The 26,420-nt window shown below is 60.0% G+C and overlaps 1 protein-coding gene across 4 annotated transcripts in view; it reads left to right on the forward strand.

Annotated features, from left to right (window-relative positions):
- NDRG1 (N-myc downstream regulated 1) overlaps positions 1-26,420 on the forward strand; it is a 41,325-nt gene that overhangs the window by 10,686 nt on the left and 4,219 nt on the right. For 2 of the 4 annotated variants that reach the window (XM_054708279.1, XM_054708277.1), the window contains exons 2-14: positions 1,976-2,056; positions 4,243-4,278; positions 11,213-11,318; positions 13,329-13,449; positions 13,945-14,007; positions 15,014-15,074; positions 16,232-16,318; positions 18,967-19,023; positions 20,483-20,586; positions 22,299-22,355; positions 23,173-23,224; positions 24,876-24,923; positions 25,667-25,702. In XM_054708279.1, the coding sequence (XP_054564254.1) occupies positions 1,994-2,056; positions 4,243-4,278; positions 11,213-11,318; positions 13,329-13,449; positions 13,945-14,007; positions 15,014-15,074; positions 16,232-16,318; positions 18,967-19,023; positions 20,483-20,586; positions 22,299-22,355; positions 23,173-23,224; positions 24,876-24,923; positions 25,667-25,702 (891 nt within the window). In that variant the 5' untranslated portion in view covers positions 1,976-1,993. The remainder of the gene's footprint in view (positions 1-1,975; positions 2,057-4,242; positions 4,279-11,212; positions 11,319-13,328; positions 13,450-13,944; positions 14,008-15,013; positions 15,075-16,231; positions 16,319-18,966; positions 19,024-20,482; positions 20,587-22,298; positions 22,356-23,172; positions 23,225-24,875; positions 24,924-25,666; positions 25,703-26,420) is intronic. The other 2 variants (XM_054708278.1, XM_054708280.1) reach the window with 2 other exon arrangements.

Here is a 26,420-nt window from a genome sequence, read left to right on the forward strand (position 1 = left end):
CCTAGCAGGTTTGGCTCAGTGGATAGAGCATCAGCCTGCGGACTGAAGGGTCCTGGGTTTGATTCCTGTCAGGGGTACATGCCGGGTTGTGGGCTCTATCCCCAGTAGGGGGCATACAGGAGGCAGCTGATCCATGATTCTGTCTCATCGATGTTTCTCTCTCTCCCTCTCCCTTCCTCTCTGAAATCAACAAAAATACATATTTTTAAAAAAAAGAATGACTTTAAACACAGGCCTTGCTATTAAGCTGCATAAAGCCTGTTCATCTATTCAGCAAGCGAGTGGTGGCCCCACTTTGCACCTGGTGTAATGCCAGGAGTCACAGGTAGGCCAGGTAGCAATACTATTAGGCTGCCCCTCCTTGGAGCCCACGAGGGGGCAGGGAGGCTGAAGAAGGCCGGGGTGGGGAGGCTGAAGAAGGCCTGCCTGAGCCCGGCCAGGGCACAGTGGCAGACCCCACTCTCACCCTGGGTCCTGCCACTCTCTGCAGGAGGGGTGGCGCTGCCTGGGCTTCTGGAAGGCTCTCTAGGCTGTGTAGGCGAGGTGGCCGTGGGGCCAGGGTCTCGGGACCACGAACACGCTGAGTTAGCAAGGCTGTCCGACCTCGGCTTTTCATGCCTCCGGCCTCCGGGCTGGCCGCTGCCCAGGAATGCTCGCAAATATAAAACCGACTTTGTTTTCAGAATGTTCTGGAACCTGGACTCCAAAGGCTGCATAAAGGCATTCTTGTGGGGCTGGTGATCGACTGGGGGGAATTATATGGGGCCCCAGACCAGACCATCGCAGGGGATCTGCCCCCAGAATGCCATGTGTCAGCGCCTGGGGCGGGAGGAGGCGGCCCGGGCTGGGCTGCTGGCTGACCTCGGAGAGGCCTCGCCTGGGGGTCCTGGGGGTCCCGGGGGCCGGGCCTCGCACCAGCTCACCTGCCTGGGGTTTCAGAGGCTGCGCGCTCTCCGGCGTGGCGTCTGTGGGGCCCTGGGGAGCTGGGGGCCTGGGTTTCTGCTCTGGAGCCTGACAGTGGAGGGCCTCGCCGGCCTGGTTTGCGGGAGGTTGCCTGGTCGGTCCAGGATGCGGGAGGCCGGGTCTGTGAGCGGGGACACCCGGACGCCTGCCGCTTCCCTCCCTGTCCCTGCCGCCGGCGGTGGCACTCACCCTCACTCCGGTCTGTGTGCCTCGCCCAGTGCTGGTGGGGGCTTCACTCCCTTTATCTGTGAGAATAAACGTTTATATCTCCAGCTTCCAGACTAAGCTCCGGGCGTGTGCTCAGGACCCGCCCGCCCAAGCCCGGCTCCTGGGGAGTGGGTGACGGCAGATCCCCCTCTGGGACCCTGTGCCTCGCCCGCTCTGCGCTGTCACCTCTGTCCTCTGCGCCTGCCGTGCCACAGCCGGCGGGGCCTCCTCTGGCCCCAGCCCCAGCTGCTGTGGCTCCTTTGGTTTAAAAATCCCACCTCCAGCCTGGCAGGCCCCTGCTGGGGACACTCGGAGGGTCGAGGAGGAGGAAGTGTGTGCCATGCCTGCACATGGGGGGGCCTCCCGTGACCTCCTGTCCCCTTTTGGTGTCAACCTGGGGATGGGGGTCTCCTCCTAAAATGCAGCGAGAAATCGGGGGGTGAGGGGTCTGGACTGGATGTGAGGACTGGTTTTGAGAATCGATCTGTTTCATTAGTAAGGTGGTTGCGTCCATGAGCCTCAGTTCCTGTCTCAGGGGCAAGGCTGAGATGGTGATGTGGGTATGAGGGGCCTTGTGACCTGTGGGAGGGGCCCGGTGACCTGAAGGCGGGGCCTCGTGACCTGTAGGAGGGGCCTGGTGACCTGTAGGCGGGGCTTCGTGACCTGTAGGAGGAGCCTGGTGACAGGTGCAGAAGGTAGAAGCTGCAGGGAAGAATGAGGGCGCGTTTTCTAGTCCCCGATCTGCTTCCTTCTGGAACCATCTCTCAGCAGGAAGTGCTAACCTCTGGCCTTTGTCCCCTCCCAGGCAGGTGACAGCAGGGACATGTCTCGGGAGCTGCAGGACGTGGACCTGGCCGAGGTGAAGCCTTTGGTGGAGAAAGGGGAGGTGAGTGGAGATGCTCCTGGTCCCCCCATCACATGCACAGCCATACAAGGGCACACGTGTGTGCACAACATGAACACATGCACACACGTGTCCACTCCTTCCTTGTTTCCACGGGTCTCCTTGTCCAGGTGTGCAGAGGGACAAAGGTACCCGTTCCAGGCCCAGCTCTGGCACTGCGGGCCGGGCCCCTGCCCACCCCCTGGGCTTCTCTGCCCACACCTCCCTGACCTCGTGTGCAAAGAAGGGCCTTGAACGAGAGCTCCTCTAGGCGCCCCCGACCTCTGACATCTGTGGTTCTAGAACATGCGGCCGGCAGCCCACTGCCCACAGGCTCTGTCTACCCCCTCGCTGCGAGGTGAAGGTCACACACGTCCCCTGGGGCCCGCCGGCCTGGCTTCAGATCCTGGCCGTGACACTCGGCAGCGCTGTGTCCACCGCCGGCAAATGCTTCAACCTTCACGCTCCAGTTCCCCGGCTTTACGCCAGTGACACTGGGACTTACGTCCTGGGGCCACAGTGAGCATGGGGTGGGCTGCCGATACGAAGCCGCTCGAACCTCAGACCTCGTCTGGCGAGCAGGAGATAAGCTGAGCTCCTGCCGCTGCCGTTCTTATCATCTCATCGGCCAAACCTTTCACGTCAGCCAGGCCTCCCCGGAAAGAGCCGGCCCTGCCCTGCGGCCCAGCGGGCAGGTCCCTCCTGGACTGGCCGTTCTGACGATGGCTTGACACTTGCTGTGAAAGTGACATCGTATTTTAAGCTCTGTTCCCTCCCCAGCTCTCACTGAGCGGCAAAACTGCCTGTGATGATGCCTCTTTTCAAAAATGTGAAGTTCAGGCTCAAACGTGAAGGTACCCTAAGGCAGGGGTGGGAACCATTGTTTTGCCCAAGGGCCACTTGGATGTTTATCACATCATTCGTGGGCCAAACAAAATTATCAGCTTAAAAATCCGCCTGCTGTGTTTGGTCAAGCATTTAGTGAACTCGCCCCTAATGCCGTGGCAGGGCCAGACCACAGGATTTCGAAGGGCCTTGTACGGCCCGTGGGCCGGCCTTTCCCCAAACCTGCTCTAAGGTCAACCAAATGCTTTCCGAGCAGGAATTCGCATGACGACCAGGCCCTGCGTGCCTGGGCCACCACGTCCCGTGGGTTCTCTCGTGCCAACAGCCGGATGAGAACAGGGTTCTGGGATGGTTCCCGTTTTACAGAAGAGGAAGTTGAGTCTCGAGGAGCTTAATTTGTCCTCGGTCACGTCGTTACACTGTGTGCGGGGCCTGGAGCCACGCCAGGCCAGCTGCCCCTGTGAACGGACTGCTCACCGGGCCCCTTGGTGGCGCTGGGTGTGGCCGCTCTGGTTTAGGTCGGTGGCGTCACAGACTTTCCCTTCTGTGTTTTACAGACACAGACACCGATCTCTGGCGGGAGGGGAGCTGCCTGGGTGGGCGGCAGCTGCGTTTAGAAGCTGCCAAGCCCTTGTTATGATTTTACATTCAGGGTTTTCAAGCCTGTTCTTGAAGGGCCACATAGCAACTACCGTAGGCTCTGCAGGCCATACCGTCGTGGCAACCACTCAGCTTCACGATTACAGCAGGAAGGCAGCCATAGCAACATGGATGTGAACGGGCTTGCTGTGTTCCAATAAAACTTTATTTACAAAAACAGGTGGCGGGCCGTGGTCCGCTGGCCCATGCCGTTCACCGTGCGTGCTGCACATCCGGATAGCTCTGGTGCGAGAGATGGGATTTGGGCTGGAAACAGAATTGTAGGACTGAGGGAAATGCGTAGAGGTCTCTGTTCTCCGTGTCCACATGAGAGACTGAGTTTTAATCCAGGAGACGGGTAGCCAGGGGAGAAATGCGAGGAGAGGGGCATGGCCGGGCTTGAGATTTAAAAGCGTAGCACATGGGTGGAGGTCAGGAGACCAGGTCGTAGGTAATGACAGTCTTGTCTCTCACAGGCTTGTGGTCAGCTGGGACCTTCAGATCTTTTTTTACACCAAGACAGTAGTTAAAAAGGAATCCAGCTGACGTGTCTCCTTTCCTGCCGGACTGTTCTTTGAGATGAAAAGTCTCCCTTTGTAAGGGATTAGGGAGGCTGCGCAGAGGAGGGAGGGTAGATACAGGCTCAGGGCTTGGAGAAGCAAGGAACCTTGATGAAACTGACCGTCGCTCTCGTCTCTCCACAGACCATCACCGGCCTCCTGCAGGAGTTTGATGTCCAGGCAAGTAGAGGACGTGACTCCCTCCCCTTCGTGCTCTGCTTTCTCTTTCCCTCCTCCTCCCACTGGTGCGAAGGAGGTCATGGTTCAGACACTGGGGGCGAGGGGAGAGAGGGAGCTAGCTTCCCACACTTGGCTCCTCCCTGCAGAGCAGCTGGCTGGAGCTCTGGCCGAGGAAGCCCGAGACAGCAGTCCCCACGGCCCCCTTGGAGGTTGTCGATCTGGGCAGAGCTGTGGGGGGGATGGGGGGATGGGGAGCATTGGGTGGGTTTGGGACCCTGTGCTGGGAGGGAGCAGAGGTTCTCGGCTCTGCTTGGGAAAGCGAACCCCGGCTTCTCTGCGGCTCCCTGGCTCCATCGCTGCTCAGGTTGGCCTCAGGGCGGTGGGGAGCGGCTGCCTCTTGAGTGTTGTCCAAGAACAACCGCTCAGGACGGTGGGCTGGCCTTTCTTGGCTGAGGGGCGGGTCAGAACCTCGGGACCTGTCATTCCTGGACTCATTAGTGACCCCAACGTCTGTGGGAGCCCCAAGCTGTGCTGGCCCTGGGGATGGGACAGGAGGCCCGGGCACAGGGGGGCCCTGTGGGATTCCTGGAGAAGAGGGAGGACAGGAGCAGGTGCAGGCGGGTGCAGCCCGGTGTGCGCACCGGAAGCTCTGCCTGCGCATCACTCCGTCTCCCCGGCCTCCAGCCCCTCGGAGCTCTGCATCTCCGTCATCTCCTCTGCTCCCTTTCCCCCAGACAACTCCTTGCTTCCTCCTGGATCCCATCTTTCAGTGACTGGCTCACCCCCCCGTGTCCAGAGGCTGGGCATCTAGGCATTGCCCTTGGATGAAGGGGAGCGAGGGGGACAGGGTTTGGGAACGTTGGCTGTTGTGAATGATGGGTGCACACGTGTCTACCTGAGTTTGATGTTCAGGCAAGGAGAGGTTTGCCCTTTCTCGGCTCTTTGACGCAGAGCAAGTTGCTTCACCTCCCCTTGGCCTCAGTTTCCTCATCTGTGAAATGGGGCAAATCACTCCGCTCTTATGTAAGTGGCGGTGGAGAGAGGACAATGACGGCGGGGACCCCGATATCATGTTTCCCCCATCAGTGATGGGTCAGTAACCCCCCCCTGTCTACTTACTCTCGTGGCTGTCTTTTTCCTTTGTGTGTGTGTGTGTGTGTGTGTGTGTGTGTGTGCGTATGCAGTTAAGTACATATACCATAGAGTGTGTACCATCTGAACCATTGTTAAGTGTACACTTCAGTGGGTGGCATTCTGTATGCTCACATTTTGGGGCGGCCGTCACCACCACCCACCTCCAGAACTCTTCATCTTGTGAAACCTGAAGCCAAGTCCCCATTAAACACTTTCCCTGCAGCCCCTGGCAACCGCCACGCTCCTGTCTGTCGCGATGATTTTAAGTCTTTAAGTGTCTCCCGTAAGTGGAGTCATCCACCATTTATCCCTTTGTGGTTGGCTTCTTTCACTTAACGCCGTGTCTCCTGGGCCCACTGCAGCGCGTGCCCGAATGCCCTTTCCTCGGACACTCGGGCTGCTGCCCCCTTCTGGCTGTTGTGACTAATGGGTGCACACGGACCTAGTTGAGTCCCCGCTTCTCCTTCTCTTGGGCACATGCCCGGAAGGGGCATGGCTGGGTCCTGGGGTTAGTGTCGATCGATTTTTGCCGTCTCGGCTATTGATTTGGAAACCGGCAAACATCGTCTTTCTGCTCCCGGGGAGGATCATTCCTCGCTTTTGTGTTGTTCTTGATCGTTTGCAAAGCCCAGCTCTGAGTGCCTGTGCTCGGGCCCAGGTCGTTGGGAGAGCAGAGACCAGCCTTCAGCGTGGCCTCCCGGGGCTGGGAGGCCTCAGGGAGGAGCGGGAAGAGGCAGGGTGAGGTCCGGCCACAGTGGGCACCAGCCTGGGCTGAGCCCCCAGAACCGTCCTGTGAAGTTGGGGACATCTTTGTCCCGTTAATGAATGTCTGCTTTAACCTACGTCCTAGGCTGAGAGCTCAGCATTAGTGCGCGTGGAACGTAGCCCAAGCTTCGTTCTGAGTGTGTCACACATTTTGCTCATCTGGTGCTTGAAGCGAATCGTAGGCCCATTTTACAGGTGAGAACCTGAGGCCCAGAGAGGTCAAGTCTCTGGCCTGAGGTCTCAGGGCTGGGAAGGGGTAGGGCTGGGGTGCGAACAAGCCGTGTGCTTGACTGAAATCACTCCGCTGACCCCCCTAGAAGGGGTCGACAAACACACACGCGAAAAATGAAGCGAACCAGACGATTCCAGCTCCCGGAGGGGCGTGGAAGGTGACAGAGCGGCGGACGTGGCGGGGGTGGCCTTAGGGTGAGGGTCGGGAAAGGCTTCTGGAGGAGGTGACATTGAACCGAGACCCGAATGAATGACAGATGGAGCCAGGCACGTGACCGGAGAAGATTAGGGACCGGTGGGTCCACGCAGAGGCTGCGGCGCGGCAGAGGCCCCGCGGCTGGGTTCCGAGCCTGCCCCGGGGGAGCGAGCGCTCCCTGCGGCTGTGCGTGGACGAGCCCCAGCTTGGAGCGGAACGTGGCTGCTGAGTGATGCTTGGTCGGCGCCAGTCCCCGTCTTTGTATAAAACCGTGTTGCGTTGGGTCTGGCTCCCGGATGGGCTGACTCATGAGGTTCATGGAAGTTCCCCAGCTTTCCAGGAGTTCCCAGCATCTCGCCTGGGGGTCGCGTAGGGTTTCCCTCTATGCGCCAACGGGGACTGCTCGCAGGGCTGGGGGCAGAGAGGGACGGAGCCTCGGTCCAGGGAGGCAGTGAGGTCCACCAGCCCAGGGACACAATGAGCGTCGCCTGCCCGCGAGGACGTCGGCGTCCTCTGATGAGCCAGGCCAGGCTTTCCCCTGCTCTCCTGCTGAGTCATTCGGGACCTGTACCATCAGCCCTCCTTTACAGATGGGGAAACTGAGGCTCACCCACGGCCTCTGTCTGACCCAGGCCTGTTCTCTCACCGGGACGGGCCCAGCTGGGCCTGCGGGCTGGATTTCAGCTCACCCCTGCTCCTCCTATCAAAACCCCTCTGCCCAGGCAGGCCACCTGCATGGAGCTTTGAGGGACGAACGCTCACCCTCTGCGGGGGAGCTGGTGTGGAACTCCAGTCCAGACGCCCTCATGGGGACCTGCTGACATCTGTTCCTTGAGTAGCTTCTCACGGCCCCTGGAGACGCCCCGTCTGGCCCGTTCCTTGGGAGCCGAGTTTAAGGAGTCGGAGCGGCCGCGCGGTGTGTGTGACTGAAAGCAGCCAACATTACTTCTCGGAAAATATTTGGTGCCGACTCAGGCGGCCTCCTTCTTGCTTCCCCGAAGTAGTCAAGGATGGGTACGCACATGACTCAGAACAGACGGCACAGCCCGCAGCCCAGCGGCAGGGACGCCGCGGAGGGTCCGCGCCCGCGGCGGGGTGGCCCGTCTCGGGAGACCCTGCAGCCGCCAGAGCAGACGGCCTCTCGCCTTCTCTCTCCCCGGCTGACATCACCTCGGGGTGCGCTGTTTGTTTTGGCCCGGGTGACGTTGTAAGGCACATCGCTGGGTGCCCGGGCCTGTGAGCTCTGCCGGTGGCTCCCAGGACCCTGCCTTGGCCCCCGGGAGAGGCTCCGGAGCCCTGGCAGCGCGGGCACGGGTGGGCCGCCGGCCAGGGAGGCCGTGGCCGCAGGAAGGACGCCCGTGATCTGGTTTGGCGGAGACGGTCTGGCGTCGGGTTCTGGGCAGTTGTGTTTGCAAATGTGATGAGGGGAGTGGGTGGGAGTATTTTGGGTTCCGGCTTGTTTTCTTTGGCTGGAATTCTGGAATCCCAGCATCCCCGAGCCGGCAGGTGCTTGGTGACTCAGCCCTCCCCCTCTGCTCCAGGTGGGGAGGCTCTGTGAAGCCCCCCAGAGCGGGGAGGGAGCGAGCGAACGTTTGCATCCGTCTCCTTGTCTCAGGCCTTCCCTGCCCAGCGGGCGGGGCCAGGCCGTTTGGAGACACATGCCCAGGGGTTCTGTGGAGCTGGGCCTCCCTTTCGGCCCATCGGACCCCTAAACCTGGAAGAAACACGGGAGCCGTTGTAGCTGGTGCCTGCGCCCCAGAAACCGGGCTGGCCTCTCTCCCTGCATCGTCTCGTGTCATCCGTCCCCGCCCTTCCCGGGAGGAATTATTGCTGTCTTCACATGACAGCGGAAGAGCGAGGCCCAGAGAGGGCTTAAGGGGTTTGCTCAGTGTCACTCTGCGATGAGCGAGATGGTGAAATCAGACTCGGTCTCGGTGTCCGGAGCCAAAGTCCATGTCGCCGATGGGGGGAGGGGCGGCAGTGCGGAGGACAGCATCCATCCCTCTTCCCGCGGCCAGTCGCCTCTCCGGGGCCTCGGCTGCTTCCCATTCCTCCCACCTGCCCCTCTCGTGCTCCGATGGTCTGCTTTGATTGGGTTTCCATGGCATCTGTGTGCGCATCCCCAGGGCGCTGCTGGCCAGGAGCGCCGTTCCCCTCGGGCCTGCGGGGGAGGGAGCGAGCGGAGGGGCTGGGCCGGGGGGCGGCGGGCAGTGTCCGCTGAGGTCCGGCTCCCGCTCTGGCCGGCCCTGCTGGCGGAACCGGGCCAGGGGGACGCCTGGTCCTCGTTGGGGGCCCGGGGGTGGGGTGGGGAGGCCGACGTCTCTCCCTTCACTTGGAAGCGGATCCGCTCCCAGGGAAAACGGCAGCGGTGACCTTTTCCTGATTCCTCGCTTTCCACACAGTCGCCCCGTGTTCTCCCGCCCCCTGACTGAAGCGGGCAGGAGTCAGAGGCCTGGGCATCCTCAACCCACCCTTTCCTGGCCCCCCTCCGCCCCTCCCCCAGCCCCACTTCCTAGGAAGTCGCTGGGACTTAGAACGAACCCCAAGACAGAGGAGGGTGGCGCTCATCTGGGTCAAGGCAAAGCCAGGCTGCGCCCTCTGCGCCCTGCCCCGCAGGTGTCCCGTGTCCTGTGTCCGCACACCGGTGGCACGTTCCGCAGGCTGGGCCAGAGGCAGGTTTGGGGAGGAGCGGAGGGTAGGTCTCTATCCTGTGTGCCCGTGTACCCCAGGGCGTGCCGGGGACGCTGGGGAGACACGGGGCCATCCACAGCCCCGTCCTGGGGGACCTGACTAGGCGCGTCCCTCCCTAGGGAGTCCCAGTGCATGGGACCCATTAAAGGTCCCCGTCTTCATGGGGCGCCCGGCACAGTGTGTGTGCGAAACAGACTTCAAAGGCCCAAGCTCTGCCGGGCCGGCGTGGCTCAGTGGTTGAGCGTCGGCCTATGAACCAGGAGGTCACGGTTCGATTCCCGGTCAGGGCAGGTACCAGGGTTGTGGGCTCGATCCCCAGTGTGCGACGCATAGGAGGCAGCGGATCCATGACTCTCTCTCATCACTGATGTTTCTATTTCTCCCTCTCCCTTCCTCTCTGAAATCAATACAAAAGATATATTTTTTAAAGGCACAGGCTCTGGACTTGGGTGGTCGCGGGTTCAGATCCTGCTGCACCATCCAGCTGTGTGACCTTGGGAAAGTTGCGTACCCTCTCTGGTCTCCTGGGGACAGTCAGTACCGAATAGATCCAGAGCACCTGCTGTGAGCAGGCGGCTGTGCCAGGCCCGGGGGTGTGACTGAGCAGGCGGAGGCAGCCCAGCCTTCGGACAGAGTCGCTTCCGGCTCCACAGCTGTATAAGGTCAAGGCCTCCCAAGCGATGAGTCAACATCTGTTACTCACCCCCACCCCTGGGGGCTGCCAGGGACAGACATCCTTGATGCCAGCCTGGGCTGGGCGTCCCGTACCTGCCACCAAGGTGGTGCCCAGGCCACCACGTACTGAGAATGCCCTTCCCGCCAGGCCCCGAGCTCACCTCCTCTGCTCAGGAACCTGGGGGGTAGGAGTGGGGAGTGGCTCATTGTCCTGTTACAGGTGCTGACCCGGGCGGGGCTCAGGGCTGGGGGAGGGTGGTGCTTGGATTGGAACCCTGGTGTCCCAGGCTGGTGGGGGCGCTGCCTGGCCAGGCCTGTTTTTAGAGGGCGCCCTGGGGGTCAGCTGGGGAGACAAGGGAGAGTGTGGCCCCCACAATGGACCATTGTTCCTGCAGCAGCTTCACGGCCAGGCTGGGCTGGCAGATGATCCAGGCCCCACCCTGGGGCTGGGCCGTGGCTCTAGGGTCTGGGTTTTTCCAATGTTTCCACAGCAGGAGCGCAGGGCTGGGCACGGAGGGGTGCGAGGGGGGTCAGGGCGTCGGGCAGGCTCCGCGCTCAGTGGCCCAGGAGCACCCCTGGGCCGGGGAGCTGGGGTTCCCCAGGCTGTGCCATGTTGACCCCCATCAACATCAGGTCGAAAGCACGCAGGCTTCACCTGCCACACGGTGAGGCTCCGTTAGGGCCCATTTCCCAAAGGCAAGGGCCGCGGGGAGCGGCACCCCCTTTACCAGCGTCAGGCCTGCCTGCCTTGGGGCCTCACAGGGGGGCCAGGGGGCCCGTCACTCTGCCTGGGACTTGAAAGGAAGTGGGTTCTTGTTAAAAAGAGAGATGATGCCCTTTCCTGCTCTGGGGGGGGAGCCTGGGAATTGGGGTTAATGCCTTTATCCCTCCCTCCCTCCCTCCCTCCCTCCCCCATGTCCCTCAGATGGACAGCCATGGCTTTCACAGGATGGGGGCCTACCTGGTCCCCTCAGCCCAGCCCCACGGCCCCTCGCAGTTAAACTTCTTGCTCTCCATCAGCTCTGCCCCTCCCCCTCCCTCCCTGACCTTGGCCAGGGCTCTCTGGGCCTTGCTTTGCTGCCCAAAGCCCAGTGCCCTCCTGGCAAGGCCCTGGGCGTGCCCTCAGAAGCTTCTTCTAGGCCGGGACGCTGGTGTCCCGTCAGGTTTGAGCCACGCCGGCCTGCACGCCCGTCCCCCCCCCACCCCCCCGTGACAGTCCCTCCGCCTGCTGTCTTTCCGCAGGAGCAGGACATCGAGACCCTGCATGGCTCCATCCACGTCACGCTGTGTGGGACCCCCAAGGGCAGCCGGCCCGTCATCCTCACGTACCACGACATTGGCATGAACCGTACGTTCCGGGCCCCCGTGTCGCTCGTGGGCCTGTTCCCGCCCAGGTGGGGGAGGGGGGCTAGGAAGGGCCGGCGGCAGGGAGCCCGGCTGCCTCTCTCTTGCTGGGCCTTCCCGGAGCTATTCTGGGAAGAACTCTTGCCACAGACTAGAAGATTCTAGAATGCAGCGCACAGAGGCACGGCGTTGTCTGTGTGCCAGGAGCTGCTGGGAACTCAGGGAGCCCCCCACCGTCTGTCTGTGTGACAGTGACCTCCTTTAATGAAGGAGTACAATGGCTTTCAGTGTTCGAAGAGTTGTGCAACCATCATCACAATCCATTTATGCACATTATTACTCAAAAAAAAAAAAAAATCCTGTTGTCTTACCGATCACCCCCAATTTCCAACACCCCCAGCCCCTGGCCACCCCTGTCCACTTCCTGTCTGGAAGGACCTGCCCGTCCTGGACATTTGAGAGCAATGGAGTCACACAACACGTGGTCGTCCGTGCCCGGCTCCTTGCATGCTGTTTGCACGGCTCCTCCACACGGAGCACATGCCAGGACGTTTGGTCTTTTGCCGAGTGGTCTTCCCTTGCACGGAGAGACCACGTTTGTTGCCCATTCTTCAGTCAGTGGACATCACTGCTTCCGCCTCTTGGCCCTTCTGAATACTGCGGCTGTGAATGTTTAGGCTGAGTTTCCCAGATGTCACCCATCTGGGCTCCCATTTTCCACAGATGGGACTGGAAATGACGCAGAAGAGAGCTTCGTCGTGTTAGCATGACGCAGGTGGAGCTGAGACGTCCCGTGATGGCTCAGAAGGCACTTGCAGGCCGCCCTGGCCCAGGACTCTCTGTAAACTTGCACGTTGCAAGCTGAACCACTTGCTCCGTTTTTGATTGACAGGCTGCCTAGTTTCCCTCCCCCGCTGCCGTTCTTGAATGCCCCTGAGGCTGGAGATGATGTCCGTCCCTGAAAACCAGTTATTTTCTCCACCCTCACGTCTCTTACCTCACTTCGGCCCGTGTGTCCCCCGTGTCCATTATCGATCAGATGCCTTGCTAGGTACTTGGATAGAGGTCACCTCCGTCCCCTGGACCCCGGGGAGGGGATGGAACTGCAGGGGGTGCGCTGCGCCCCGTTCTAGAGAGGCTCAGGGGTGGAGTAAGCCAACTGCTGGAGCAAAAGACCCGGAAATTCTGTGGCGTCCCACCGTATACGGTATTTCTCCCTCATTTAACACCTCGGTGGGGGCACTTGGTGTGGCCCCTTCCACGTGGTGATTCGGGGACCCAGGCTCCTTCCAGCTGTGGCTCTGCCGTCCCCCGGAGCCTCGGAGGCTTCTGCTGGCTCCTCTGCATCTGGCAGGTAGATGACAAGAAGAGAGAGAAACCTAGAGGATTGGGGAGCAGGTGTGAGGAGGAAGCAGCAAGCATCACACGCTATTGGCCAGAACCCGATCACGTGACCGCCCCTAATTACAAGGGAGGCTGGGAAATGTAGTCCAGCTGTGTGCCCAGGAAGAAAAGCTGGCCATCTTTGCTTCAGACTCTCATCCACAGTCGTATAAGAAGGGAGGTCTGTGCTGTATCTCCTATGCTCCTCCTCCGTGTTTGAAACGCTCCCGTGCCCTGGCCAGTGTCCCCGATGTGGGAGTTTAGGAAACGCAGGGAGAAAGAGCCTGCCAGTGGAGTAGCCCCGCCTCCTGCTGGAGCCACGAAGGTCATGAGTGACGGGGAAAGAAGCAGGAGGCCCCTCCTGGGGTTACACTGGAAGATCACCCACCAGGTGGTACAGTACAGTTTATGGGCCAGCTCCACCGCCACACGCACCGCCTTCCCACGGCCTGCTCTTGCCTTCGATCGCCACAGGAAAGTGGGGCAGGGGAACAAAAGATGGGCGTCCTTGCTGTGAGCCCGCTGCCTCCTGCTGAATAGGAGTGCGACACACAAAAAGGCACGCGCTCCGCAGGGAGCAAGCCGGCTCACCCCCTCCTCACCCCCTCTCCCGTCTCCCCGCCCCGTGCAGACAAAACCTGCTACAACCCCCTCTTCAACTCCGAGGACATGCAGGAGATCACCCAGCACTTCGCCGTCTGCCACGTGGACGCCCCTGGCCAGCAGGACGGCGCCGCGTCCTTCCCCGTGGGGTGAGCGGGGAGCCTCGAGCCCCAGGACGGGGACGGAAAGCCTTGCAGGGTGGAGGCAGGTGGTGGGGAAGGCGCTAGACTGGCTTTTCACTTTTTTTATTGCGGTAAAATGTACCCTTCTGGGAAGCCAAGTCTCTTTATATAATCTTCATACGGGGGGAGAGCATGGGAACCCCATCGCGTTGTCGCAAGGATTAAACGAGTTTACAGAGCTCACCCAGTGCTTGGGGCGGGGCCTGGCGCACAGGTGGCAGTCGTACAGGGTGACTTTACAGAGAGGAAGATGGAGACCTTCTTGCTCACCAGAAAAGGCTGTGTACCCTGAGGGGTGTTTGCAGTGAGGGCCACGGGGGGGGGGGGGGGGGCGCTGTGGGGCGTCCGCACTCCTGGGCCAGGTTGCCCCTGGTCCCTCCCCTTCCAGCCTGTTCCTGTTGACGTGGGTAATTTCCTCGGGGTCTGGGCTCTCGCTAACTCCTCTGTGTGGCTTCTCCCAAGGTACATGTACCCGTCCATGGACCAGCTGGCCGAGATGCTGCCTGGAGTCCTGCACCAGTTTGGGTAAGAGTGAGGGCTCTGCCCTGCCCCCCACTTCCCCCTCCCCAGGCCTGCAGGGAGAGCGGCTTCCCGCATCTGCTTTTCCTTCAGCCTCCATCTGGCCTGACCCCTGACACAGGCTGCAGGTGAAATATGTTTTATTTCAGACAGGAAGGGAGAGAGAGAGAGAGAGAGAGATGGAAACATCCATGATGAGAGAATCATGAGTTCCCTCCTGCACGCTCCACATTGGGGGTTGTGCCTGGAACCTGGGCATGTGCCCCGACTGGGAATCGAACCGTGACCTCCAGTTCGCAGGTCGATGCTCAACCCCTGAGCCACGCCAGCTGGACCAGGCAGCAATTTAAAGCTCAGGGGAGAAATGCACTTGGCTCCCTGTCCTCACTGATTTCCACTTCCTCTTTATCCCCACTGCTTCCTGCGAGTGGGGCTTTTCTCCTTGAGTGATGGCATCCCCCGATGACAGGCACGGCCCCCCCATCCTTTCCTGCTTTCTCTTCTTTCATTGCTTTCTCTTTCTGTGGAACGTTCTGGAATGTTCTGGGTTGCCTGAGCCCTCAACTCCTCTCTCTCCAGGCCCCTCTCCCGCCAGTGCTCATTTCCTTCTTACACGAGCCTTTGCTGTGATGATGGCACTCAGGCTTCTTGCCTGGTTTATTTTCATGCCAAGTTGTCGAATCCAAAATAAAGCTCAGGAGCGGGAAGAAGCGGCTGTGGTCTTCCCGTAAATGCCGGGCCGTCGGGAGAGAAGGGAGGAAGTGGGACGAGTCCCTCAAGGTCGCGGCCTTCTGTTAGTCCCCAAAGCGTGATGCATGTCAGGTCTGGAGGGCCCAGCAGGGCAGCGGTCCCCGCCGCTGCTAGCCTTCCTCAGTGGCAACCAGGACAGACCCTGGGGGAGACGAGGTCCCCGGGGACAGGGCGTAGGGGAGACGAGGGGGAGGCCGTGAGGGTGCTCAGGGCTCCTGGCGCTCACAGCTTCCGTGACACCAGCTTTCATTTCTGCTTCCAGGGTGAAGAGCGTCATTGGCATGGGGACCGGGGCTGGCGCCTACATTCTCACTCGATTCGCTGTGAGTTCTTGGGCATTTCTAAAGAATTATGTTTTAAATAAAATTAATTCAAGGCGAAGGGAGAACATTGGACACGCATCAAAAATCCCCAAAGGGCAAAAGAAATGGCCCATCATTCCATTTCCCCAGGGAGAACCACAGCTTGTGTGGTCCAGAGTTGTGCACGCGTGTGTGGTGTGCGTGCGTGTGCGCGTGTGCGTGTGTGTGTGTGTGTGTGTGTGTGTGCGTGCGCGCGCACGCGCGCTTTCCTTTCTCCTGCACTGACCTGCCATCCTAGTCGTCTTCTCCCATCATCGGCTTTGCTCACTTAGCAGCCGGCTGTGGCAGGTCCCCCGTGCGCCTCCGCTACTTCCTTGGTAGCTTTTGGAGTCAGGGGCCTCTGGGCTCCCGACTGGCTCTAACCTAGAACCAGAGATCCCGTGTTAATGTGACAGTTGTCGCTTACATTACCGCCGGCCCAAGTCAGGGCTCCCGGGCCCTTCGTATCCTCCCCAAACAGTTGTTTGAAAATGCAGCGATGATCATTTTTTTCCAACTGTATGTATTCTGACTGCTACTTGCTGGGATTGGCCCGAGGTGAGGAATACTCCCATGATGCAAAGTGGTCTGGCTCTCCAAGCACTGAGCAGATAAAACAAGGTCTAAACTCTTCCATCTATCTGTCTGCTCTCTCTCTCTCTCTCTCTCTCTCTCTCTCTCTCTCTCTCTCATCTATCTATCTATCTATCTATCTATCTATCTATCTATCTATCTATCTTCTATCTATCTATCTATCTATCTATCATCTATCTATCTATCTATCTATCTGATATATGCAGTATATATTCTTCCAGATGTACTACAACTCTTCCTGATTTCTAAAGAGCCTTTAGGTGCCTGATTATGTGGTTGGTGGTGTGATACACCCATTTCACAGCTAGGACAGCTGAGGGGCAGCGAGGGGCAGTGACTGGTCCACTCCCTCCGGGACCCAACCCAGCGTCCCCTGAGCCGGAACCTCCGTTTCGCCCGGGGCACGGGCCGGAGACGCTGAGAGCAGCCACCTGCTCTGTGGCCACGCGCGCCCTCTCCCGTCCCGCCCCGTCTCTGGCTCGCCGTGGGAAGTTCACGGCGTCTCAGGTTGCCGGGCTGTCTCTCACCCCGGGTCTGAATTGCAGCTGAACAACCCCGAGATGGTGGAGGGCCTGGTGCTCATCAACGTGAACCCCTGTGCCGAGGGCTGGATGGACTGGGCGGCCTCCAAGGTGAGCCTGGGCCGCGCCGGGGGGGTCCCGAGACGCAGGGGGTGGTGCCCTCGCCCCGGCCCCGAGGACCGTGGCACCGAGACCCCTCCTAGTGGCACCCTTTCCTGCTGCTCCCCACCCCAGCCGAGAGAGCAGTTTCCTCTGCTGTGCTTAGGACAGTCGGGCACCCATGCATTGGCCCTCGGGCACCCATGGGACTGCGGGCGAAGCCAGCAGGGTCAGGGCCGTCAGGGTCAGGGCCCCCGAGCCGGCGTGGACCAGCGTCGTCTGGGTAGGAGTCTTTGCCGGGGACCGAGCATCGGCTGGGCTTTTCCAAGATGCTGAGAATAGAAAGGTGAACAAGACCAATGCCTCTCAGCCCCCCTAGTACCAATGAGAAAGAAAGATGCATTTGGTACTGACCCGATGCCACTCAGTTTGATGACAAGAATGATGAGCTAACACGTAGCAGGGGTGGGGAACGCCCGGCCCGCCGGCCCTGTCAGGCCCTGAAATCGTTCGGTCGGGCCCTGCCAAGGCCTCAGGGGTGAGTTAATTCAATGTTGGACCCTGTCGAGCAGGCTAGTTTTTAAGTTAATAATGTTGTGTGGCCGGTGAAGGACGCTGTGCGTATCCAGATGGCCCTGGGCAGGGGAAGGGCCCCACCCCTGGGTGGTTACCAGGTGCTAGCTCGGCTCCCTGTGGCTATGTGTGCGTGGCCTGTTGAATCCTCCCGGGATGGTCATGCCATTCACAGAGGGGGAAACTGAGGCTCCCAGTGGGTAAGGAGGCTGTGCAGAAGGAGAGCTGGCTGACTGGAGAGCCCTGGGCCTCCCCCGGCCCCGGCCAGCCTCCCCCAGGGCTGTGCTCACGGCTCCCAGGCAGCGGGTGGCGAGGCCCACCCCCACCCCAGTGCCGCCGGGCTGGGCACCGAAGGGGCTGGGCACGTCCCTTCCTGGACGCGAGGGGCCCTCATTGTCTCGGGAAGCTCTGCTCTGGCTGGGGGCCTAGGGTTCCTGTTTATTTAAAAACGGTGATTGTTGTTTTTATAAAAGCCCCTGTATTTGCCAAGGAGATGGGGAAACCGTTCTCGTTGAAACAGGGCAGAGCCTTTTGAGCAGGGGGTGATCCTGGCCTCTCATTTTGAAAGTGTATTTCTGCCAAGGTTGGGGTGGCCGTCGGGGACAGGGAGATTAAAGGGGTCGTGCGCCGCCCCCGCCTCCCTCCGCGTCCTGGCCGGCCAGCCTGGTCCTGCATTTCTCCCCGGAGCACGGGGCCGGCAGGCGGGAGCCTTTCCCTCCGGCCTGCGTGACATTTGGGAGCGGAACACACTCCCCGTTTTTTATTTTATTTTCCAGCAAAGGAAGTGACATTCCACTCCGCCAGTTTGGCTCCTGGGTAGCTGCTCAGAGCCAGACGTGGAGGGCTGGGGACACCGGCCATTGGCTGCGTGCAGCCTGAGGAATGTTTGTGGGGTTTTAATATCTGCGCCCTATCCTTCCTTTTCGACCCCAGCCCTGGAGAAAAAAAGACCTACCTCCGAGGTCTGCTGTATGTCAGGCCCTGGGGTCAGATCCTGTGACGTGTGGCCGCTCCCACAATCCTCATCGTGACCGGCACTTTGAAGTTCCCGGCAGCCCCAGCTACCGAGAGGCAGTCTGAGGTCCAGGGGCTCTGCAGCTGCCTGGGCCACACAGTGGGACCCTGGCAGTCAGCACACATTATGGAGCTGCTGTCTGTCTAGCACTTAGGGAGCCCCTGCTGTGTGCCTAGCATTTATGGATCACCTGCTGTTTGCCTAGTATTTACAGAGCTTGTGCTGTGTGCCTAGTATTTATGGATCTCCTGCTACGTGCCTAGCATTTATGGATCTCCTGTTGTACGCATGGCATTTATGGAGCTCCCACTGTATATCTAGCATTTATGGAGCTCCTTCTGTTTGCCTAGCATTTATGGAGCTCCTTCTGTTTATTTAGCATTTATGGATCTCCTGTTGTACGCATGGCATTTATGGAGCTCCTTCTGTTTGCCTAGCATTTATGGATCTCCCACTGTATATTTAGCATTTATGGATCTCCTGCTGTATGCATGGCATTTATGGAGCTCCCACTGTATATCTAGCATTTATGGAGCTCCTTCTGTTTGCCTAGCATTTATGGAGCTCCCACTGTATATCTAGCATTTATGGAGCTCCTCCTGTGTACCTAGCCTAGCACTGTTGTTAGAGAGAGAGAGAAAGAAGGTCATTCATTTCTTTGGTAACCGCAGTATATTCGGAGAGAGGAAAGTGGCTTAGGGACAATGTAGAGGGTGAGCCCAGCAGATCTGAGGTGGGGGCGCGGGGAGCCTGTGTTTAGAACAAATGCATGGGGTCCTTCCTGCTGACGACCGGTGCGCTCCGGCGCAGGGAAAGCTGGGAGCAGGCCGGGTCCGTCCCGCACAGCTGTGCGTGCCCCTTCTGTGCCCAGGCTCCCAGAATCGTGATGGGTGGAGAGCCAGGCCCTGCCTTCTGGGGCTGCAGGGCTGGAAGGTAACCAGAGGCTGTGACCGGGTTCCCGTCCCTGGGGCATCCTCAGACCCGAGTGCTGGGAAGCCCAAGGACCTGGGGCTGGGCTGACCTCATTTCGCCCCTGCAAATGCCTTCTTCCTAACCCCCGTATCCTCCCCAGATCTCCGGATGGACCCAGGCCCTGCCGGACATGGTGGTGTCCCACCTCTTTGGGAAGGTGAGTCGGGGGCCTGGACTCGGTCAGCCCCTCCAGGTTCTTTGGGCTGATCTCTTCTTTGAACAGCCAGTTGGCCTCTTTGTCGCGTAAATGCTTGCGGGCGGTTTTGACAACAGCGCGGCTTGTCATCCGCCCCCTCCCTCCCCCTCGGGCTCGGGTCGCCTCTGATCGCATCAGGCCGTGTGGTGAGACCCCCAGCGTCTGCCGTTGCGCAGAGGAGAACCAGAGCCAGCTCCGAGCGCGTTTGTCCAGCGTCACGTTCAGAAAGGGACCGGGAGCGGGAGGCCGAGGCCCTCGCCCCATGGGAATCAGTGTCCCTGCCGGCACCTCCCCCTGCGTGAGCTGCTCTTGTCCTGCAAGCATGCCAACCTTCCCCGCTAAGAAACCATCCTCGGGAATAGTTGCATGGATGGGTCCGATTTCCAAAGCCTTTCCAAAGTGTACACCCTCCGTCAGAGCCACAGCCTGGAGGCGTGGGTGATATTAACCCCTTTTTTTCCGAGAGCACCGAGGCTCAGAGGTTAAGGCACTGTTCCCAAGACAGGGGCAGCGATGTGGTGTGAGGAAGGAGGCAGTTTTCTTTCTTTTTTTTTTTTAAAAAAAATATATTTTATTGATTTTTTACAGAGAGGAAGAGAGAGGGATAGAGAGTTAGAAACATTGATCAGCTGCCTCCTGCACACCCCCTACTGGGGATGTGCCCGCAACCAAGGTACATGCCCTTGACCGGAATCGAACCTGGGACCCTTGGGTCCACAGGCCGACGCTCTATCCACTGAGCCAAACCGGTTTCGGCAGGAGGCAGTTTTCTTCTCCGTTTAAGGTTCTTTGGGCTCACCTCCTCACCAGGTAGACACGAGACGCCTTAGCGAGAGAAAATGGCCGGATTTAACCACAGACCTTGGTAGGGATCCCGCAGGACGGGAGAGTCAGAGACGGGAGGGGAATGGAGTCATTGACACTCTGAGCTCAGGAGGAGGCGGTGCTCTTTGGCTCCGGAGGGACCTGCCACACGTCGGAAAGGCCATTTCTGGGGGCGACTCTTGCTGCGGGCCAGGCGAGGGGTGTGGATTTCTATAGACAGCTAAGCAGGGGGAGCGGGCGTTTCTTCCGAGTCCCCAGGATCTCGGTTGGCATTCGCTCAAAATAACTTGCAGCCCACTGAGGCACGTCTTGGGGTGGCTTGTTCTGAACCCCTGTAGAGTCAGCTCCAAGCCCGGAGGACTGACTTCAAGTCCGAACTCCAAGCGCTGAGCCTGGGGCTGGGGGGGGGGGTGGGGGGGGGGCACGCTTTGCCCGCTGACCGCAGCCTGCCTGTGGGGGTGGCGGCCGCGGCCCTGATGTTCCCGGGCCCCAGGCAGCATCGCCCTCCCCTGGTGCCGGAGTCACCCGGAGGTTGGCGAGGACGGGGACCCGCCCCTGACCCAGGGCCCGTGGAGGACCTTTCTCCTCTTTGCAGGAGGAGATGCAGAACAACGTGGAGGTGGTGCACACCTACCGCCAGCACATCATCAACGACATGAACCCCGGCAACCTGCACCTGTTCATCAACGCCTACAACAGGTGGGTGCCGGCCCGCACGGCCACTCCCAGGGCTCCTTCCACAGGGCTGGGGCGTGGGGTGAGGCCGAGGGGGTTGTAGTAGCCGCAGGAGAGGCAGCAAACACATCAGCAGGACGGGGAGCCCGGCTACCACTCCAGGCCCGGGGGCGCCAACATGAGTGGGACCCAGTCACGCCCTCAGGGTGGGGAGTACGTGCCTGCGCCCATGGTGACCCTAGGAAAGGACAGGTGTGAGGACAGGTGTGGGGACAGGTGTGAGGACAGGTGTGGGGACAGGTGTGGGGACAGGTGTGAGGACAGGTGTGGGGACAGGTGTGAGGACAGATGTGGGGACAGGTGTGAGGACAGGTGTGGGGACAGGTGTGAGGAGAACTGTGGGGAGAGCTGTGAGGACAGGTGTGAGGACAGCTGTGAGGACAGGTGTGAGGACAGGTGTGAGGACAGGTGTGAGGACAGGTGTGGGGACAGATGTGAGGACAGGTGTGGGGACAGGTGTGGGGACAGGTGTGAGGACAGGTGTGGGGACAGGTGTGAGGACAGGTGTGGGGACAGGTGTGAGGACAGGTGTGAGGACAGGTGTGGGGACAGGTGTGGGGACAGGTGTGAGGACAGGTGTGGGGACAGGTGTGAGGACAGCTGTGAGGACAGGTGTGGGGACAGGTGTGGGGACAGATGTGAGGAGAGCTGTGAGGACAGGTGTGGGGACAGATGTGAGGACAGGTGTGGGGACAGGTGTGGGGACAGGTGTGAGGACAGGTGTGGGGACAGGTGTGGGGACAGGTGTGGGGACAGGTGTGGGGACAGGTGTGGGGACAGGTGTGAGGACAGGTGTGGGGACAGGTGTGAGGACAGGTGTGGGGACAGGTGTGGGGACAGATGTGAGGAGAGCTGTGAGGACAGGTGTGAGGACAGGTGTGGGGACAGGTGTGGGGACAGGTGTGAGGACAGGTGTGAGGACAGGTGTGAGGACAGGTGTGGGGACAGGTGTGAGGACAGGTGTGGGGACAGGTGTGGGGACAGGTGTGAGGACAGGTGTGGGGACAGGTGTGAGGACAGGTGTGGGGACAGGTGTGGGGACAGGTGTAGGGGCAGGTGTGGGGACAGGTGTGGGGACAGGTGTGAGGAGAGCTGTGAGGACAGGTGTGGGGACAGATGTGAGGACAGGTGTGGGGACAGGTGTGGGGACAGGTGTGGGGACAGGTGTGGGGACAGGTGTGGGGACAGGTGTGAGGACAGGTGTGAGGAGAGCTGCGAGAGGAGCAAAGCACCGGGGTTGGGAGGAAGCCCAGGAGGCTGCTGGGAGGCGGTGAGTCGTTCCCAGGATGAGTGACGCCTGCACACGGCCTGTGGCAAGGACGCAGGCCTCTCATCCGTAACTGGGTGCCTACCTGTCGGGAGCTCCACCGGAGGAGGGGCAGCTCGGGGCCACGGGGGCGAGCCCGAAGTTCTGGAATCTCGGGGAGTCGCTCAGCCCGCTGAGCCACGCTGCCCGGCTCCCCCAGAGGGGCCAGAAGGGAGCTCAGGGGCTGTCTCCATCCTCCCGTTACTGACGTGACGTCGTGGCGTGCACGGTGCCTCTGAGGACGTCCAGCGTCCGGGGCGGAGCAGAACGGCCAATGGCAGGACCTCCGGGCTGTGCTCAGAGGGAGGGCTCCCCGGTGGGTGGGGAGGTCTGCTGACGTAACTAACGGTGCTTCCGTCTTCCTCTGCAGCCGGCGGGACCTGGAGATTGAGCGGCCGGTGCCAGGCGTGCCCACGGTCACCCTGCAGTGAGTTCCTTTCTCCCCCATCTCTGTCTGGTTTGCTTGGCGCCCCGGTGCCCACACGGCCTTCTTCCGAGTTTGGCAGGACTGCCCTGTGCCAGGACATCGCCATCAGTGCCAGAGACCCATCCATGCAACTATTCACAAGATGTGTCTCCCCCTCCCCCCAGGGCTGGGCACGCCCAGTCTCACTCTCCTCCCTGTGCAGGTGCTCAGCTCCCCGGCGGCCCCGAGACCCAGGGTGGAGCTTGGAGCTCAGAAAAGTGCTCACTGCACTTGGGACAGAATTTATTAAGCACCTACTTTACATTGAATGCTGTGCCTGCCTTGCCTCACAGCGCCTGGGGGTGAAGGGAGCCCGGGACCCACCCATAATGCCCTCTTAAACCAGGGGGAGAACACAGTCCCGGAAGCCAGCAGCTGTGTCCCGCCGAAAGTGACAGTCATTTTTGGGTTCCTTGAGTGAGCCCTATTACCCCACACCTGGACTCGGCACATGCCAGTTCCTCGCCAGCTTCGTCCTTGGTGTCTCTGAACTTGATTGCTGGCCACGTCCCACTCAGCCCTCCTGGAGGAGAGGGTGTTTAAAATATAAGAACATCAGAGCCTAGAGATTCTCTGGTGAAATTCATACTAAAGTGTAAATGACTTACCGATCGATGTTATTCTAAGAACAAAGCGGAGGATGGAGGGAGGATGGAGGAAAATGAGCAAAGGGCACGGGAGGAAACAAAATCATGTTGTTAGGACCTTGGCAGGCCTGGGAGTGTGCGGGTCTTTAAAGGAACCGCGTGTTAACGCCCCCTCGTCTCCCTGCCCCCAGGTGTCCGGTGTTGCTGGTGGTCGGGGACAGTTCGCCCGCCGTGGATGCTGTGGTACGTAGACTCCACCCGCTGGTTTTTGTGCGCAATTCAGCATCCACATCCTCCCCATCTCTTTCCTTTCTTCCGCCCATCCGGGCAGGTGGCATCTTCTCATTGCCACGATGGCCTTGGCCAGAGGCCCAGCCACCCGCCTCTCTCCCTGGTGACCGTCACCCTGGGTGCTTGGCAGTGGGCCCTCCGTCTGCCCTCCCAGCGCCCCTCCCTGCCCATCTGCCTCCCGCTGGCTTGTTTCTATGAGCCTGTTTTCCCCTTGGCTTCCTGGCCAAGATGCCTTCCTCCCATTTGGGAGGCCTGGCTGGTGCCTGATTGTCTGGCAGGACAAGGGGCACCTGGGAGCTGGGCGTAAGCACGATTTCCCGGCTTATTTCACCCTGTACTTCCCACCAGGGGCTGCAGAGCAGGCTCCGCCCTGGGTCATGTCATGGAGACCATGACTGTTGTCATTGCCCCTCGGTTAGATGCATCCACAGAGACGTATCGTTCACATCAGGGGAGGAGGTTCCCCGCGGGCACTTGGGACATCACAGGACACAGCTGGCCTCTGCCCCGCGCTGGAGGCACTGTCAGGAGGGTCAGGACACGGAAGAGAGAAAGCAGCTTGGGCAGGGCGTCGCGTGTGAAGACTGGTGCTTGGGGCTGGGGTGTCCGACCTCTAGACTCACCGGCCTCAGTGGCTGAAGAAGGCCACTCATTCAGTGAATATTTCTAGAGCACCTTCTACATACTAGGGAGTCTTCCTAACCGCCCCCCAACTACAGCAACCTCCTTTTATTGATGCGGACACTGAGGCTCAAAGAAGTTAAGTAACTTGTCTAAGGTCACACAGCTAGCGATGGCAGGGCTGGAATTGAAAGCCACATCTGTTTATTTCATACATATACATATACATATACATATACATATACATATACACTGAGTGGCCAGATTATTATGATCTCTGAGCACATAATAATCTGGCCACTCAGTGTATATCCTATATAATAAAAGGCTAATATGCAAATTGTCCCCTCGACCAGGAGTTTGACCAACAGGCAGGCCGGCCAACCACCCATGTCCCATCCCCCTGGCCAGGCTGGCCAGACCCTACCCATGCACGAATTCATGCACCGGGCCTCTAATACACACACACACACACACACACACACACACACTGAGTGGCCAGATTATTATATCTCTGAACGCATAATAATCTGGCCACTCAGTGTGTGTGTGTGTGATATATATATATATATATATATATATATATATATATATATATATATAATTTCAGAGAGGAAGGGAGAGGGAGAGATAGAAGTATCAATGATGAGAAAGAATCTTTGATCAGCTGCCTGCCTCCTGCATGCCCCACGCTGGGGATCGAGCCCACAACCCGGGCATGTGCCCCAACTAGGAATCGAACTGTGACCTCCTGGTTCATAGGTCCACGCTCAAACACTGAGCCATGCCAGCCGGGCAGAAGCCACACCTGTTTAATCTCAAAGCCCACGTTTCTTTCTTCTATGCCCGTGGGAACACTGGAGTCTGAGGATGGCGGCAGAGGGGATGGTGGCGGAGGGGATAGGGGGGTGGGCAGGGGGGGAGGTGGTGACTTGGGCTCCCGTAGAAAATTAACAGATTCCTCCTCCCTCTCCTTGTCCAGGTGGAGTGCAACTCAAAACTGGACCCAACCAAGACCACCCTCCTCAAGGTACAGGGACCGTGAGGGGGGTTGGCAATGCGCCCTTTGAAACTCCTGGGTTTTCTGCAAAACTTGAGTTGTGCCTGGCTTAGGCAAAGCTGTGGTCAGACATGATAGAAATAATGATTTACTATCTGTTCACACACTTCTCCTGGGTGCTGGCTGGTAAGGTGAGAGGTCAGAGGAGAGGATCGCTCCGAGGGACCCCAGGGTCTGTGGGCTGCAGCCTGTCGCCCTTGGGATCTGACCTTGACCCTGGGCTGTAGGGTGGCCAAAAGTGCCGAGGGCTTTGGGTTTGGTGATTTGGTAGCCACTTGGGGATTGGGCACCTTTCCCCAGGGCGGCCCATCGGGAGCCCCGGGAGCCGAGGTCTCGAGCCTGGCAGTCTCTTCCTGGGGTGGGGGTGGGGGGGCCTGTGCAGGGCACGCGTGCCAGGGCCTCCGCCGGCTCCTCCAGCTCCGCCTGGCCCAGCTCTGCCTCTCAGGTGGGACAGGGCCTCGCTGGGTGCTCGGGGAGCAGAGTGAAATGACCGATGGCATATCAGGAGGCACAAGTCATGGGCCAAGAAAGACAGTGCCGGGGCAATAGACGTAAAAGCAGCCTTGCTGGTGGGGCTGGGCGTTTGCCACCTGCAATGTGCGAGCCCCCTCAGCAGGCAGGCGGCGGGCAGGGCGGTGCCACTCGGAGCCGGTCCACAGAGGGAGGATGGGCTCGGCTGGGGTGATGGCACTAACCAGCCTCCTCTCTCCCAGATGGCGGACTGTGGCGGCCTCCCGCAGATCTCCCAGGTGAGTCCCACCTGCCGCTGCCCCCGGTGGAGGCTGTGCCTCTGAGATCTGTCACTGATTCCCCCTCCCTCCCTGCTCACCCCTCCCCTCCCCCCTCCCCCCACCCATGACCTCTGGTGATGCACATTACCGTGTATACACAGCGCTTACACAGCGCTTGAACGTGAGGTCTCACTGACCTCCCAGAAACCCTGTGGAGGAGATGACGGGGGCCCGGGGTGAGGCATTCGTCCAGCGGACACAGCTGGGCAGTCGTGGGCCGGGGTCGAGGTCTGCCCGACCCGGCGACCACAGGTGTCCACGTGCTGCTAGGAGCGTCCCTGTGAGGAAGGGACCCGCTCTCTGGTTCATGGGCCCCGCTAACTTCACGGGTGTCTGATGGGAAAGGGACAGTCAGGCCCGGCCGGCGTGGCTCAGGGGTTGAGCGTCGCCCTATGAACCTCGAGGTCACAGTTCCATTCCAGGTCGGGGCTCATGCCCGGGGGCAGCTGCATGGTGATGGCCTCCCGGGGCTCATGGCCTGGAACCCTGGGCCGGTCCAGCTCCCGCCGGGACGTGTAAACCATGTTATCACTATGGCTGGGGCAGCTCTGTTCTCATTTCAAGTAGAGAAAGAAAGAGAAGAAGGCAGGGAGGGGAGACGGAAGGGAAAATGGCACCCCTTCCCCCCATCACCCTCAGGGGCCCTGGAGGCGGGCCGTCTCAGCAGGCGGCTCAG

Source organism: Eptesicus fuscus, chromosome 19 (assembly GCF_027574615.1).
Source record: "Eptesicus fuscus isolate TK198812 chromosome 19, DD_ASM_mEF_20220401, whole genome shotgun sequence".
Lineage (NCBI taxonomy): Eukaryota > Metazoa > Chordata > Mammalia > Chiroptera > Vespertilionidae > Eptesicus > Eptesicus fuscus.